The sequence below is a fragment of the Trachemys scripta genome, chromosome 1 (genome assembly GCF_013100865.1).
Source record: "Trachemys scripta elegans isolate TJP31775 chromosome 1, CAS_Tse_1.0, whole genome shotgun sequence".
Classification (NCBI taxonomy): Eukaryota; Metazoa; Chordata; order Testudines; family Emydidae; genus Trachemys; species Trachemys scripta.
In genome coordinates this window covers 81,201,841-81,217,647 of record NC_048298.1, presented here as the reverse complement: position 1 = coordinate 81,217,647, position 15,807 = coordinate 81,201,841, and the positions used below count along the sequence as shown (strand labels likewise).

Genomic DNA, 15,807 nt, shown 5'->3' with positions numbered 1-15,807 from the left:
GACTCCTTTTCTCCTTTCCTTTTATATCAGGTGGGAAAGCGAAAGTGATTGTGCAATTCATGAAGATTCCTTGAAAGACTTGGACACAGATATGGTAATGAAACTATACTTCTCGATTGAACATGTGTCCTCTGGAAAATGAGATTTATTTATTTTTTAATGACTTGATTTTTCTTATGCAAAAACTGCAGAAATTCTGGGCCAGATTGTGTACTTGGTTGCACATGTTCAAGCCATTGGTCAGGTTCTCAGCTCTGCTCCAGCAGCTTTGCATCACTACAACAGCTCAAATCAGCCACAGTCCTTTCTTAATCAGCTCCTTAAGATTCCCCCCGTACATGTCATTAACATTTTTCTGTTGTTTTAAATTTTAGAAAGAATTATTTGCAGCAAAACTGAAGTTACCTAACATATGTGTAGCTCCTCTTCCAGTAGATGCTACCCTGTTTCCCCGAAAATAAGACATCCTCCGAAAATAAGGCCTACTTACAGTTTTGCCTCTCGTTGTAATATAAGGCATCCCCCCGATAATAAGACCTCCCCGATAATAAGGCATCCACCGATAATAAGGCATTTTTCATTTCTGAAAAATAAGACATCCCCTGAAAATAAGACCTAGCGCATCTTTGGGAGCAAAAATTAATATAAGACACTGTCTTATTTTCGGGGAAACAGGGTATGTATCTTTCTTTCCTCTATCTTAGGTGCCCGAAATATATTTCACAGATCCAAAACAGTTACTTCAGATCTTCACAGAGCTAGAGGAGCAAAATCTTGCACTGATCCAAAATAACCAAGACTTAGATGAAACTATGGATGAACTTGAGCAGATGGCAAAAATTATAAAGGCAAAACTGTAAGTTATTGAACTAGAGAGAGCAATATGTAGTTCAGAAGCTAGTTGGTACCTCTTCATCACTGGATATTTTGATTAACTGACCTATTCCCTGAACAGCAAAGCAGAGACATTTTCAACATAGTCATGCTTTAAGAATGGCTCATAAGGTATTTTGAAGGAGCACAATTTCTGAATAAGGTAGATACATAACAGAAAATAGCAGTTTCACTACACAAGCTTGTCATTTTTGGGTGGCAAAGAGGTAGACTGGGGAAACAAATATGCTCCATGTTGTGTATGTCCCATTTGTAATTAGTAAGGGCCATACAATCCCTGGCCTAGTATGACGGAGTGGAGGAGAAGGTGCTGGGATTATTATTTATGCAGGATATTACCATGACACTCATTTAACCATAAATGCCTTTATGAAATACAAAGGCTGAATGGTATTTATACAATTGCTCTAAACATGCCTAAAAAGCCTAACTAATAAGCAGTTTACTACATCCAAGCTCTAACAGAACACTTACAAATGGGCTAAACCAAGGGGTGCTTAGACACATATTGGTTAGCTCCAACATGGTCAGGCAAGGATTAGCAATGAACCCTTTCAGAGTTTATTTTTTGTATACCCCCCCTTAACAAACAAGTGATGTCATTGCCAAGTCTCAGACTTTAGCTAAGGCCAGATGAAGCAGTTTCTTATGTTGCCAATTATGTAATGCACCTGGTACCCAATTAACCATGTTTTATTTCTATTACTTCAGCCCAAACCTTAAATAAGATAACACAGGTATTTTGAAGTTTCACTACAAGTTTAACACAACTCCTCTTCTTTTTTCATGATCTCATTCTTTTTGGTCACAGGCTTTCTGCCTTTCGTGCATCCCAACTCAATTTAAAACCATAATTCACTCAAATCTAATGAGGGCCTATATTCCTACAGAAGGGCACAAGGAGGCTCTTTTCCTCCTCCTCCTCCCGGCCCATTCAACAGACTGTGGGAATACACCTCAACCTACAGAGGGAGCAGGAGGAGTCAGGGCCATGCCCCCATCCCTTTTGCAATCAGGATCCACTTTAGACAGTGTGGTGGTTATGGCACTTTTGCTAAATTTCAACATGGATAATTAAAATTACTTTACTTACATTCCCATTTTGAGCTGGATAAGAGATTCTTCTTCACTTCCTGCCCCACAGAGTTGTGTAATGTGTCTGAGTGCTGTTAAATAGCTTTTGTGTTCCAACCCATAGCAAGGTGAAGTGACCCCTATACATTATTTTGTATGGACTTTAGGAGGAAAGCTACTTTGTGAGCTGCAGATATTACTTCACAGAGGCCTTATGGCCTTCTGTCTAATGGTGCATGTGAGCTGTGTTAATATCCTTTCACAAATGCATAGCTTATTTGTGTTTTATTTTTTAATTAATGTCAAAGTTTTTAAAATCCATTTTTTGTTCATTTTCTCTATTTAATTGCCTAATTTCTACAGTGCCTAATGCTTATTTGTTATAGTATCAGTTGATAATGACTGATGACAGTCACTGTAGTGAAGTTTAAATAATGCCAAGATTTGTTCTAGCTGCCTAGAATGCTTTCAAATTGTTAACTTATATGAAAAAAGAATTCCTGTCACTTTCTTTCCCCATACAAGAGGTAAACTGATTTATTGTTTAGACTTGGAGCTTTGAAGTCTTCCTTTTCTTAGAATAGCCAGTTTCTAAGATATTAGCAGTCAGGGCTGGCCTTACCATGAGGTGAACTGAGGCAGCCATCTCAGGTGCCAGACTGTGGGGGGGCGCCACTAGGACCCAGAGTGTAGAAAATTGTGTCTGCTGCTGGTGCATATGTATTCTCTCTGCTCTAGATGCACAGAAATGGAGGAGTGCTGTGCTGGAGGAAGAAGGGCACAAGAGACATAACAGGCAGGCAGGAGAAAAGATGAGAGGGAATAACAGAAAGCAGCAGGAGCTGCAGGGAGAGAGAGGAGGAAGGGGAGCCTCTTATGTACCTCTCTAGCACCCCCAGGAGCCTGGACTGATTAACACCAGCTTCTCAGGGAGCTTCCTGTTTCCTGCTGCTTCCCTGAATCTACTTGAGGAGAACAGGCAGTTAACTGAAGCAGTAGGAGCCAGTTAGGCCCTTAAGACGCTGATATCTTCCCTCACTCAGGCCCTGCTACCAGCCTGCTTATTTGTCCCCTTCAATTGAGTGTTGAGAGCCACTATAGCTGACACAGAACATGAGTGAAAGAAGAAAACGCCCCTCTGGGGCAGCATTCAGAAACAGAAAGAAAGCAAAGGACGCTTTTCTATCTAAGCAGGAAGGAGCTCTCCTGAGATACATAGTCACAAATGTTCACGGTGAGCCTTCTGGCCTCAGTGAGGATGTGAGTGGTGAGGAGATGCCTGATCTACCAGTTAGTCAGAGTGCAGATGACCTGGCAGCTACTGCAGCATCCATATCTCCATCTCAAATGGATGTAACTATGTACATTCCTGAAGAAAAGTATAGATCAGAGAAGAGTGTGTTGGAGGCACAAGAAACGGCTGCTGCTGAGTTTAGTTCCTTAAATCTAGATGATCCAGGACTGTGGACCCACTTGAGCAGTAGCCTGAGGGACTTCCTTGTACTGCATGGGCCACAGCAAGTGAAAAACTTCATGTTCCCCAAAGATAATGAAAATAGAAGTTACCATCCAACACATTACTGGCATGAAATCCCCAATGATGACAAAGTGGAGAGGCCATGACATGTACTCAAAAACCCAGAAAGCAGCATACTGTTTTTGTTGCAAACTCTTCCAGTCTAATGTTCCAGCCACATTGGGTTCTACAGGAACAAAGGACTGGAAAAATCTGGCTAGAAATCTGGCATGCCATGAGAAGGCAGCAAATCACCAGAGAGCATTCCAAGGGTGGAAAGAGCTTGAGATGAGACTAAGGTTAAAGGCCACCATAGATGATCAGCATCAAGAGAAGATTGCATCAGAGTCTCTTTACTGGCAAAATGTTCTGAAAAGGCTCATTGCCATTGTGAGAATGCTTGCTCAATGCTACCCAAAACCTGGCATTGTGTGGCACTTCAGATCAGCTGTATGTGCCAAACAATGGAAACTTCCTTAAAATTGTGGAGCTGATAGCTGAGTTTAATGCCGTACTCCAGGAGCATCTAAGAAGAGTCACCACCCAAGAAATGTACACACACCACTACCTTGGAAAAACAATTCAAAATGAGATCATACAGTTACTGGCAACAAAAGTCAAACAGAAGATTGTGGCAGATCTGAAGTCAGCAAGATATTACTCTGTTATTCTGGACTGCACACCTGACATCAGCCATACGGAACAAATTACTTTAATGATGTGTTTTGTAACAACAACAGACCCTAGTGAAAATGTCCCTGCAATGGTAACTGTCAGAGGGCATTTTCTAGAATTTATTGACATTGATGATACTACAGGAGCTGGTATGACAAATGTGCTTCTTAAAAAGCTGGAAGATACGGGAATTGCGATAGCTGACATGAGAGGTCAGGGCTACGATAATGGTGCCAACATGAGAGGAAAGAACAGAGGAGTGCAGACACGGATCCAAGAGTTAAACCCTCAACCTTTTTTTGTCCCGTGCAGATCTCATTAATTGAACTTGGTGGTCAGTGATGCAGCCTCAGTTTCTAGTGAGGCTGCTGAGTTTTTTAATGTAATTCAAAGCATCTACGTATTTTTCTCTGCATCAACACATCAATGGCAAATTTTGAAGCAACATCTGGGAATATCCTCTCTGACACTGAAACCACTGAGTGCCACACGATGGGAAAGTCGAGTGGAGGCGATAAAGCCTATCAAACACCAAATTGGAAAGATAGATGATGGCATAGTTGCCATTATGGAGGATAATGCTATGACAGGAACTGTTCATGGGAGAACATTGGCAGAGGGAAATGGAATCACCAGAAAAATACGTAATTTCAAATTTCTGTGTGGCTTAGTGTTCTGGCATGACATACTGTTAGAAATAAATGTTGTAAGCAAGAGACTCCAAGATGTTGACCTTGATATATCTAGAGCAATCGAACAACCGGACAAAGCAAAGTCATACCTACAGTCTTACTGGTCAGATGAGGGATTTCAAAACGTTCTGAAGAGTGCACAAAAGTTGACAGAGGAACTTCACACTGAAGCTATTTTCCCACCCATTCAAGAATACAAGAGTCACTGAAGAAGAAGACATTTTGATTATGAGGCACAGGATAATCCCATCAGAGACCCCAAACAACAATTCAAAGTTGAATTCTTTAACCAGGTGCTATATTGTGCAATACAGTCAGTTGAAGAACGTTTCATGCAGCTCAAGGAGCACAGCAGTATATTTGGGATGTTGTATGATATTCCAAAACTCTTCATTCTACCTGAAGAAGACCTTCACCAGCAATGCAGGGCACTAGAGACAGTGTTGACACATGATGATATGCGCGATATTGCTGCGAGTGATTTAGGTGATGAACTGAAAGCCCTTTCAAGATACATTTCAGCAGGATCAACTCCAAAGGCTGTTCTGGAATATATGTGCACAAATAAGATGACCACCCTCTTTCCAAATGCTTTTGTTGCTCTGCGCATACATTTAACACTTCCTGTAACAGTTGCCAGTGGAGAAAGCAGCTTCTCCAAGCTGAAGTTAATAAAAACACATCTACGCTCCACAATGACACAGGAGAGGCTGGTCAGCCTTGCAACCATCTCAATAGACCATGAGCTGGCCCAGACTGTGGACCTTCAGCAGGAAGCAGTTCAAATCTTTGCAAACAAGAAGGCATGGGAAAGCACTACTTTGATTATTCAAACAGATAAAAATGTCAATGTTTACTATGCAGCCAAGAAAAGTTACATTTGCTGTTCAGGCGTTTGAAAGTTAAGTGTTACTTAAAATTTTTGAACAAGGCATTTTAAATTGTTAGTTCTCCTTTATTGGGGTAGGTATCAGAGCAGTACCATGAGAAGAGTAGAACAGGAAGAAGGCAGAATTGAGACCTTTCAAAGTTTTGGCCCAAGCAAGGGGGCACGGGGGTGTCATTTGAGCTCCCCGCCTCAGGTGCCAAAATGTTGTGGGCCGGCAATGTTAGCAGTTGTCTAAAAAGAACATTTTAAACTGCTGAGTGGTAGTTACTGCACAACAAAATGAATCCACAGAATATATGACTAAAATCTAGATCTCTTTTTCCCCACAGAGATGAAAAAGTAAGTGTTGTTGTAGGACATAAAGAAATTCTTAAAGCTGCCTGCATCAGTGAAGAGGAAAAACGCACAGATTTGGCACTAAGAGCTAAAATGTTTTCTTTTGGAGAGTTTAATCCAGAAATCCAGGTAATTCTTTTGCAAAACACGTTTTATATCAAGAGAACAAATTTTGCAATTACATCTTTAAAAAAATCTTATTCTTATCACAGAGGAAAAAGAAGAAGTGCTGAAATGAGGATTTTCTTATGCCTTGAAATAAATAGTAGCATAAAGTATTCCATGTGGTTCCTCCCCTCTCTCCTAATCTGTTCCTGTTTAGATAACAGCATCAGTTGTGCAGTGTCTAATACTTCATGATTATTATTACTTCATTTACTATCTGCAGCTATTCAAGTTGCTGATGTAGAAGTCAGCAATTTTTTCTTTCTAGCTATGGTACAGTAAATCTGACTAGGTAACATTGTGGGGGGAAAGGGATAATCTGAGACTATATTTTTTTCCCTTAAACTACGTACTTCAAGTATTTGAGCACAAAGATAGATGAATGTAACATACATTTTATGCAATTGTGCAATTACAACTGTTTGTAATGAGGTAGATTTCATCTGACAGATAACACGTTATAAAATCCTAGTGTAAACAGGATAAATCGTAGTTTACCTCAGTATAGCTACTGCAGGTGATCCCTGGGCTGCCCCTTTGGGGCCACAGTTCAGCCAGGGACTTAAACATGTGCCCAGCTGTAAGCATGTGAGAAGTCCCATTGACATACACGTATGCATGTACATAAGTACTTTGCTGAATTAGGGCCGTAGCTCAGGAAAGGGTGAGGTATTTATCACCAAAACGCTAAGGTGGAATTTCTTTGAATTCCATGGCTGCGTATTTGTTGTTTTTCATAAGGTTAAAATGCTTCTGTTTTTTCATCATTCACATAACGCAAAAGTCGTCCTCTTATTGATGTGATCACATGTGACTGTCAGATTGATAGTAAATACACGTGTATATTGTCTGCTGCTTTCAAGGCATTTACAGAAATGCTATTATATTCAAATATCAATTGTGCAATATTTTATAGGCTCTTACAGATTTGTTTGTGTTTAATCTAAGGACAAAATGCTACATTCACTTACTAAAAAGGTTGCAGAAGTGTACAGAGTTAGTGTTGGAGAAGTAGACACATCAAGCATTAACTCCATTCAGATGTTGAGGAGAATAGAGAATCGAATTGAAGAACTGTGTGAATTGTTGGAGTCAGTTCCAAAAGAAAATATTGAAGCAATTGAGAAAAGTAAGATGAAAGAAAGAAGACAAAGGTAAAGTGAATGTTCAATATGTATAAAATGAGCAAGCTCTTTCCTGATTTGTATTCTGAACAATCTTTGTGGGCTTAGAGCATTTAACTAACAATATTGGTCTTAATCTTGCAAAATGTGGAAGTTCTGACAACAAATGTGTCTGTATATTTTGGATGTGCATAAATTAGATGTTTACCTACATAGCATCACATTAGGGGCAGCATAATGTTTTGTACTTAAGATAGTAAAATAACTGCACATGCCTTCCTAGTGCCCTTTGGTGTGTTCAGCATCAGACATCTAGAGCCTAGTTTTCACTACTCCCACCCAAAAAGGCAGGTTCTTAACTTGAGGTAAAACTGTAGTGAAAACAAGGCAGTTGGTAGTTTTCACATGCATTAGCAAGTTGATTTAAAGACTAGGCTCCCCATTCTATAAGTTGTTTTGTATTCACTAGCATTTTACCTTGAGTTAAGAACATGCATTTATTTTGTAGTGAAAACAAGGCCTGTGAGATGCTTCCAAGCACTGAATTGTGTTTCCCTCAGTAATACAATATATCGTCCCTAGGCTTGGTTATAATCAATAAATTTTAGCAATGGTCGATTTCTCACTGCACTCAGAAAAACTACTATAAGGAAAAAGACCAGCATTCATAACTGGGGATGGGATTTTCAAAAACACTCAGTGTTGCCCTAACTCCCATAGAAATCAGTGCTAAAATTTCCCCTAGGCCAATGCTGAGTGATTTTGAAAATCTTCCCCAAAACTTTGAAAAGTTTAAAAGCTGATCTATCTGTAGGTAACCACTACACTCTTTCTTTTGTTGTTAATCCATATATTATGATTTTATTTCCAAATTGGTAATGAATCTGCTTCTCTCATAGGTGCCAACTTTCTAATGTGTCCGGGGGTGCTTCACCCCCAGCTCTGCCCCAAGCCCTGCCCCCACTCCACCCCTTCCTCCAAGGCCCCACCCCCGTCTCAGCTCTTTCCTCTTCCTCCCCCCTGCATGCCGTACCCTTGCTCCTCCCCCTCCCTCCCAAAGCCTCCTGCATGCTGCAAAACAGCTGATCGCGGGAGGCGCAGGGAGGGAGCGGGAGGTACTGATCAGCAGAGCCTGCTGGTGGGAGGCAAACACTAGGGGGAGGGGAGAGCTGATGGGGGCAGTGGCGGATTAATAATTTTGCCGCCCCTAGGCCGGGAAATAATTGCCGCCCTGGCCCCGCCCCGACTCCACCCTTTCCCTGCCCCCATTCCAACCCCCTCCCCAAAGTCCCCACCCCAACTCCGTCCCCTCCCTTCCCCTATTGGATCCCTTCCCCAAATCCCCGCCCCTGGCCCCACCTCTTCCCCCAGCGCGTGGCGTTCCCCCTCCTCCCCCCTCCCTCCCTGCCCCGTGAAACAGCTGTTTCGCGGCGCAAGCGCTGGGAGGGGAGAGAAACAGGACACCGCGGCGCACTTGCAGAGGAGGCGGAGTTGAGCTGGAGCAGAGGGGCGAGGCGCGGAAGGGAGCTTCCACCCCTGAAAATTTGCTGCCCTAGGCCTAGGCCTTGTCGGCCTAGGCAATAATACGGCGCTGGATGGGGGGCTGCCAGTGAGTGCTTAGCACCCTCCATTTTTTTCCCCATGGGTGCTCCAGCGCACCCAGGTAGTCGGTGCCTATGGCTTCTGTAGTTCGAAATCGTGGCCTCTCTTGCCTGGTGCTGCAAGGGAGTAAGGGGGCATAAGATGTCACTGTAGCGTTTCAGTGTAGACACTACCTACACAGACAGGAGGGCTCCTTCTGTCAGCATAGGTATTCCTCCTCCCCGAGAGGGGGTAGCTAGCTTGATGGAAGAATTCTTTTGTCTACCTAGTGCTGTCTACATGGAGAATTAGGTCGGCTTAACTACGCCGCTCAGGGGGTGTGGAATTTTCACACCCCTGACTGATGTAGTTAAACCCAACTAGTTTTCTAGTATACAATAGGCCTCTGTCTGTGGTGCTTGCTCCCAGATTGCAGCATGGAGAAGAGGACAGTCTCTGCAGAGCTGCTATATCCCACCCCTGTGCAGGTGGGTGAGGAGTGGGCTCAGTCCCACCCGTCATCTCTCAAGGCACTGGCTAGGATAGCTACACTGGCATGCTGGAGGAAAGATGCTAGGTAAAGGTTATTGTTTTGCTGCCCATGAAGCAGCCTGGGAAGCAGACTGTGATTCTGAGAGTCACAATCTGTTTTCCAGTCTCCCCCCCTTTTAAACAGGAACTTCATCCTATTAGGAGCATCATATTATGCCAAATTGTAAGTTCTCAGTTGATTCATCCTTAGTTCTCCTTTACATAATAGGAATAAATGTTCCGATTTCCTCCTCCAGCTCTCTCTGGCTGCTCCCTTCAGTCCTTCCTGCTCAGGGCTCCAAGTTTTTTGCCGCCCCAAGCAAAAAAAATTTCCCGTGCCCCCCCACCCCATTCCAACCCCTTCCCCAAATGGCAGGCCCTGCCTCCTCCCCTGGGAAAGCCGCATTTCCCCTCCTACCCCTCCCTCCCAGGCTTGCTGCAAAACAGCTGATTCACGCGGTAAGCCTGGGAGGGAGGGGGGAGAAGCGGAGTAGCTGCGCGCTCGGGGGAGCAGGCGGCAGTGGAGCGGAGGTGAGCTGGGGGGGAGGCGGTTCTTCTGCTCCCCCCCTCCCCCCCGGGTTACTTCCTGCGGCCCTCCCCGCACCCTCCACCACCACAGCTCACCTCCGCTCAGGGCCGCCTCCCGGCTTTTTGCGTCCCAAGCGGAAAAAAAAAAAAGGAGCCGGAGTGCTGCCCCTTAGAAAGTGCCACCCTAAGCACAAGGCAGATGACAGCACCTTCAGACATAAATAAAGCCAACATTCTGAGAAGCACAGCATGGGCAGTGGCAGATTAGCCACAGGGCCTGGGCCCAGGGGCCCCAGCCAACTAGGGCCCTCCCTGCTTCTGCTGCCTGTGGATGGGGCAGGGGAAGCCCCCCTGACCTCCCCGGCAGAAGCCGCAGGGTAGCAAGCGAAGCCCCCGTGCCCGAACCCACTCTCTGGCAGAAGCGCCAGGTGGGCGGGGCAGGAGAAGCCCCAGTGCCCCAACCCTGGTCCCCTGCAGAAGTGTGGAGGGTGGCAGGGGACGCCCCAGCACCTGCACCCCTGCTGCGGCCCTGGGACTGGAGGGGCTCTCACTCCCTGCTATGGCCCTGGGGCCATGGCATGAGGACAGAGTTTCTCCGGTCTTGGGGTGCAGTGGTGGGAGGGCAGAAAAGAGCAAACAGGTTGTGGGATGGGTGGAATGGGAGAAACAGGGCCTTGGGTGAAACAGGGGCTGGGTCCCGGGGAGAAGTCAGAAAGGGGTGGGGCTGTGGGTGGGGCCACAGGCAGAAGGGGCAGAACAGGGGCAGGACCACAGACAGAAGAGGTGGGGAGGGGCCCCACACTTGCTCTGGCCCAGGGCCCCCAGAAACCTTAATCCACCTCTGATCATAGGATATGAAGGACTTGTATGGTGTCTAATGTCAACCAGTGGATGTGTAATCTATTGGGTTTAGCAAACTGAGATGTTTTTACTTTTATTAAATGGACAAAAATGTATGACTTGATGGGCAACCTAGTTCTAGAACAATAGAGAGAAACAACCAGGGAAGTCACTAAGGGCTTGATCCTGCTCCATTGAAGTCAATCAGAGTAGGGAGCAGACCCTAACCCATGTGTTATAGTGATCATGTAACAGAGGAACACCATCAGGTTATAGTCGTTAACAATGCACTATAGTTCAACTTTTTGCCCCATTGTACGTGGGAGTGCCTGGTTGGTCCTCAATAGCCTGCTATTAGTTATCTGGAGGTATTATATTTGTACAGCTATGCGCCAATGGAAACAAATGGATTGGGCAATTTTTTCTTCCTGTTTTTCCTGTTACTTGTTTTTTAAACGAATAGAGTTAGGGGGACAGCGTGTGATATGCTAATAATGCCAGTGAGATAGTATCGAGTTGGAGTTCTCAGGGGAGCAAACATCTTGCCAAATGCTGCCTTCTATATTTCAAAGCTGAGTTTACCACAGGTCAGAAAAACAGTTCATTTAATGTGATATCACACGTGTGTTTTTTAAAAACCATAAAATAAATCGTTTAATGTACAAAGCCCCTCAGAAATATTTATTTTAATACAACACTGATCTCATAAAAGGCCCCAATTATATTTTTATGTTCTAAGTATTTCTGGAATTATTTTTTCTACTTTTGGTGCAGTAACAGATCTACACTTTTTTTGTTATATGATAAAAATGCTTTTGTTTTATGTTAGGGAAGTGAAATCATGAGTTAAATATTTATACTGTGGTATATTGGAATATCATAGTTGACATTTTTGTATGAATATTACAATAAAAATACAAGTAGCTAAAAGGTTTTTATTTTCTGTCAATACACCAGATGTATCTGTTGAAACAAGGTCACATTTAAATGTTTCAGGACTATGAGTTGCTTTTAGATGATCTATTACAAAAACAACAAAGCGGAGATACGGCTACTCCCCAGCTGTCTGGCACCGGATGTCTATTCTGGAACACCAACAGCCCATTTAAAATTAGGGAGTGTCAACCATGTTCAAAACATCACACATCAAAACACAGTTTGGCTTTTCCAAATAACAGCAGATTTTTCTTTGCAGCTGGAAGTGTCCTTCAAGTCCCAACGCTCCCACTTGTTCTACACTGCCATAGAGTCCCTGGTGCACTAAATTTTCTTCTAGCAGAAGACAAATGCTATTTCTACCTTTAGCATGCATCAGACCTCTCAGCCCAAGAGGAAGGGATTCAGAGGAGATATGCTCCTTGCCATGAATCAGCAGGAGAACTGACTTTGAAAGGCAGAGATTCTTTTCCTGATGAGAGGGGCTGAGCATGTTACCTTTGCTGTATTACTTTCACAGAAGCAAGGGACTAAGGCCCTGCTGATTCTGCCAACACACACACGAGTAGTCCCATTTTGTTGAGAAACTAGCTACATAGATTTCAAGCCCGGAAGGGACCATTGTCATAATCTAGTCTGACCTCCTATGACACAGGCCATAGATCTTCCCCAAAATAATTCCTAGAGCAGATCTTTTAGAAAAACATCCAATCTTGATTTTAAAATGATCAGTGAGAGATTCCACCATGACCCCTTGGTAAGTTGTTCCAATGGTAAATCTCATTGTTAAAAATGCACATCTTATTTCCAGTCTGCATTTGTCTAGCTTCAACTTCCAGCCCTCGGATCATGTTATACCTTTCTCTGCTAGACTGAAGAGCCCATTATTAACTATTTGTTTTCCATTCAGGTACATATAGATTGTAATCAAATCACCCCTTAACCTTCTCTTTGTTAAGCTAAATAGATTGAGTTCCTTGAGTCTATTTCTGTAATGTAAGGCATGATTTTTAATCCTTTAAGCATTCTCAGGGCTCTTCTCTGAGCCTTCTCCAATTTTTCAACATCCTTCTTCAAATGTGGACACCAGAACAAGACATAGTGTTTGTGTAGCAATCACAGCAGTGCTAATTGCATTGACTTGGGATGTGGGAGCATAGATAATATGACAATTAATAAAGCTACTGCTATTGTGTGACACCACAAGATGCCATGCTATCTGGGAAAAGAAACTGGCATCTGTTTTAGCTGAATTCCAAAGTTAAATAAATGTCAAGGCAGTTACAGCGAGCTTTGTCCTTGTGTTAAATTACCCAGCAAAAACAGAGATAAAAGACCTGGCAGGCATATTATGTTCCTGCCTTGACAACCACGTTTGGTCACCAAAAAATTATTACAAATTTAAGGAGATTTGTATGAAAGTTCAGAACAAATGTATCTGATGTAATGCAGGTAGTTTACCTCCAGTAGCTCATTTTCTTACTGTGATAATTTTTTCGAGTGGTTTCAATTCTTTCAAAAGTTGTTTTGCTCTTTTGAGGAGAGAGGTTGCATGATCATTCCTGGTAATTTAAGAACTTCATAGGACATGCATAGGGGTTTGCAGGATCAGAGCTTAAATGTGGGGCTAGAGCTTTGATTCTCTACATGGCAGCCTGTTGTGAAGTGAGTAAACTTGAGTTCATGGGTTTGTTTGTTTTAGCAATAATTAAGGATTCCACTACATTGTTGCAAAGTCACCATTTTGTTTTTAAGTGACACTTTTGCATTAACAGTATGGTGTGATGTCTAATATAGTGAATAGTTGTACTGTACTGCCCCCTTATGGGATTTATCAGCATATGAGATACTTAAATAGTACTGTATACAAAACTTTTTGTGCATTAGCTACATTAGTGACCAGAATTTTGTAAAGCCTCTTTGTTTTCTCCTAATATCGTACATTTGGTAAGTTACAGTTTGCAGTCTACTGTACACCCACCACAGAAAAGAATAAATAAAGCGCACAACATCAAAAGAGTATGCCTGGAAAAAAAAGGAGAGTAATGTAGCTGGAAGGCCATTCTTTATTCTGAGTCATTACTAAACTAATACCCCAGCATGATGTGAAGGGACAGATTGTACTTTTGGATGGATGTGCCATCTTTCAGAGAAGACATAAAACCCCACACCTGAGCACACGCATTAAGATTTTGTAGCCCTTTTTGAAGAGATGAAAGAAAGTTAGCTAGTTCTGACCAAAGCCCAATTTGGGTAACTATATTGTATCTGCCTCCTGCCTTCCCATCCCCTTCCGACATACCTTGCAGTTTCAAGAGGATATGTTAGTATTTGCTTCCTGTTTTAACCTAAATAATGTCACTGTGCCCTGTGAAACTGTGACCATGTTCCATCCTAGAAGCAGATAAAATGATTTCAGCAATAGTTCCTAAAGTATTTGGAACCTATTAGTTATACACATGTATAGTCATTTCTGGGGTAGAATATGGCAGCTATCGAACAGTGCAATACTTAAGTTCCTTTTGAAATGTCAGTGTGATTACCCAGGCTCGGATTTGGACAGGTCAGTGTTTGGCTAATTTCTGTTTTGCAAAAAAGTCCCATGAGAATGTTAAGGTCCTCACGGTTTGTGGTCATGCATTATGTCTCCAAAAGCAGCAATTCCAGCAGCACAATACCCCTTCTCACCAGTCTGTGGCATTAGTTCAATTTAGATGGAGAGAAAGGAGTGTCTCATCCTGTCAAAACACTTTCTATGTCATGCAGTTGTTGTTTAGAAGTGTCCCATCTGAGTGCTGATTAGGACCAACATCACATAGCTTGTGAGAGATGATGTAATCACAGCACAAGAGGGTATGGTTTAAAAAAAAAAAAAAAGTCTTAAAGAGAAAAAAAATTTTAAAGGCAACGACTGCCTTATGTGGAAATAACATCATGGTACCCTTTGCTTCTCCGCTGCTCTGCAAGTTAGACATGATGCCCTTTTATAAGAAATAAGCTTTGCTTCCATCAAATTCCTGGACAGCTAATCCCATGTGGTATCTGAAACAGTAATATTACTCTAGTAAAAAAACAAGAAGCTATATCGGATCCCAGATTATTTTAAAAAAATTCTAATCTGCAAGCCTGCCCCACTTCATTCTCCTTAGTCATTTTGCTGGTAGTTCAGGAAAACACCTTCCTTGAACCAAGATAATTAACTACTGTTTCAAAACTACTGATTGTTGCCTCCAAAATTAAATTTAAAGAAGCAAAAAGAGTTTGTGTTACAGTTTCAGACCTTTTTGTTCCTATTAATACCTTATGAGTCACTAGCAAATTTCATTTTTCGCCATTGCAGGTTACGTGAAGAAAAAAAGAAACAAGAAACAAAACTTCAGGAAGAACGACTGCAGTGTTCTCTGAAAAGAGCAACTGCAGCACCAAAGAAGAAGGTTTGCATTTAGTTTATTTTTTCTGAAAAGTCTGAGACCATGTGTATTTTTCTTAATAAAAATCCTGTCCCTTTATAGCACTTTTAAAGTTAAATATTAGGATTAGCTTTACTTTTCCTATGCAGGAGAGAAATTTGCATGTAGTTATGACTAAAACATAAAACACCACTGATCATTAGCCTATTCTTAAATAAATTTACAAAATTTGCAGTAGTAGTAGATCACTAAAAATAGTTAATCCACTGTCATTTTTTATTTGACATCAGACAGGCCTTTTTGAATAAGCGCTAACTAGTATTTGGTGAAAACTCAATTATAAAGCACTAAAATATGCAAGCAGCCAATTAGTGGATTAACTGAAAATATCTAGCCCTTATTTTGAATAGTAACTAATTGAATATTTCAGTAAAGTAGTACTTGAAAGTGGTTGAGGGAAATTTAAGGTATAATCCAGTTCAAGGTCCTTTTATTTAATTAAGAGGTCACATCATTAGCAGTTAGAAATCAGGAGAGAATTCACATTTCAAGAGGGTGATACTTGAACTGTTTCCATGGCCTCAACTGCAATATATAAAATGTACAATACTATCTT

General features: G+C 42.2%; 1 protein-coding gene across 1 annotated transcript in view; it reads left to right on the top strand.

Annotated features, from left to right (window-relative positions):
* Positions 1 to 15,807, top strand: part of CCDC38 (coiled-coil domain containing 38) — a 52,872-nt gene that overhangs the window by 34,510 nt on the left and 2,555 nt on the right. Inside the window, exons 10-14 of the mRNA XM_034773132.1 lie at positions 31 to 94; positions 705 to 856; positions 6,070 to 6,205; positions 7,190 to 7,395; positions 15,122 to 15,215. Coding sequence (XP_034629023.1) covers positions 31 to 94; positions 705 to 856; positions 6,070 to 6,205; positions 7,190 to 7,395; positions 15,122 to 15,215 — 652 coding nt within the window. The remainder of the gene's footprint in view (positions 1 to 30; positions 95 to 704; positions 857 to 6,069; positions 6,206 to 7,189; positions 7,396 to 15,121; positions 15,216 to 15,807) is intronic.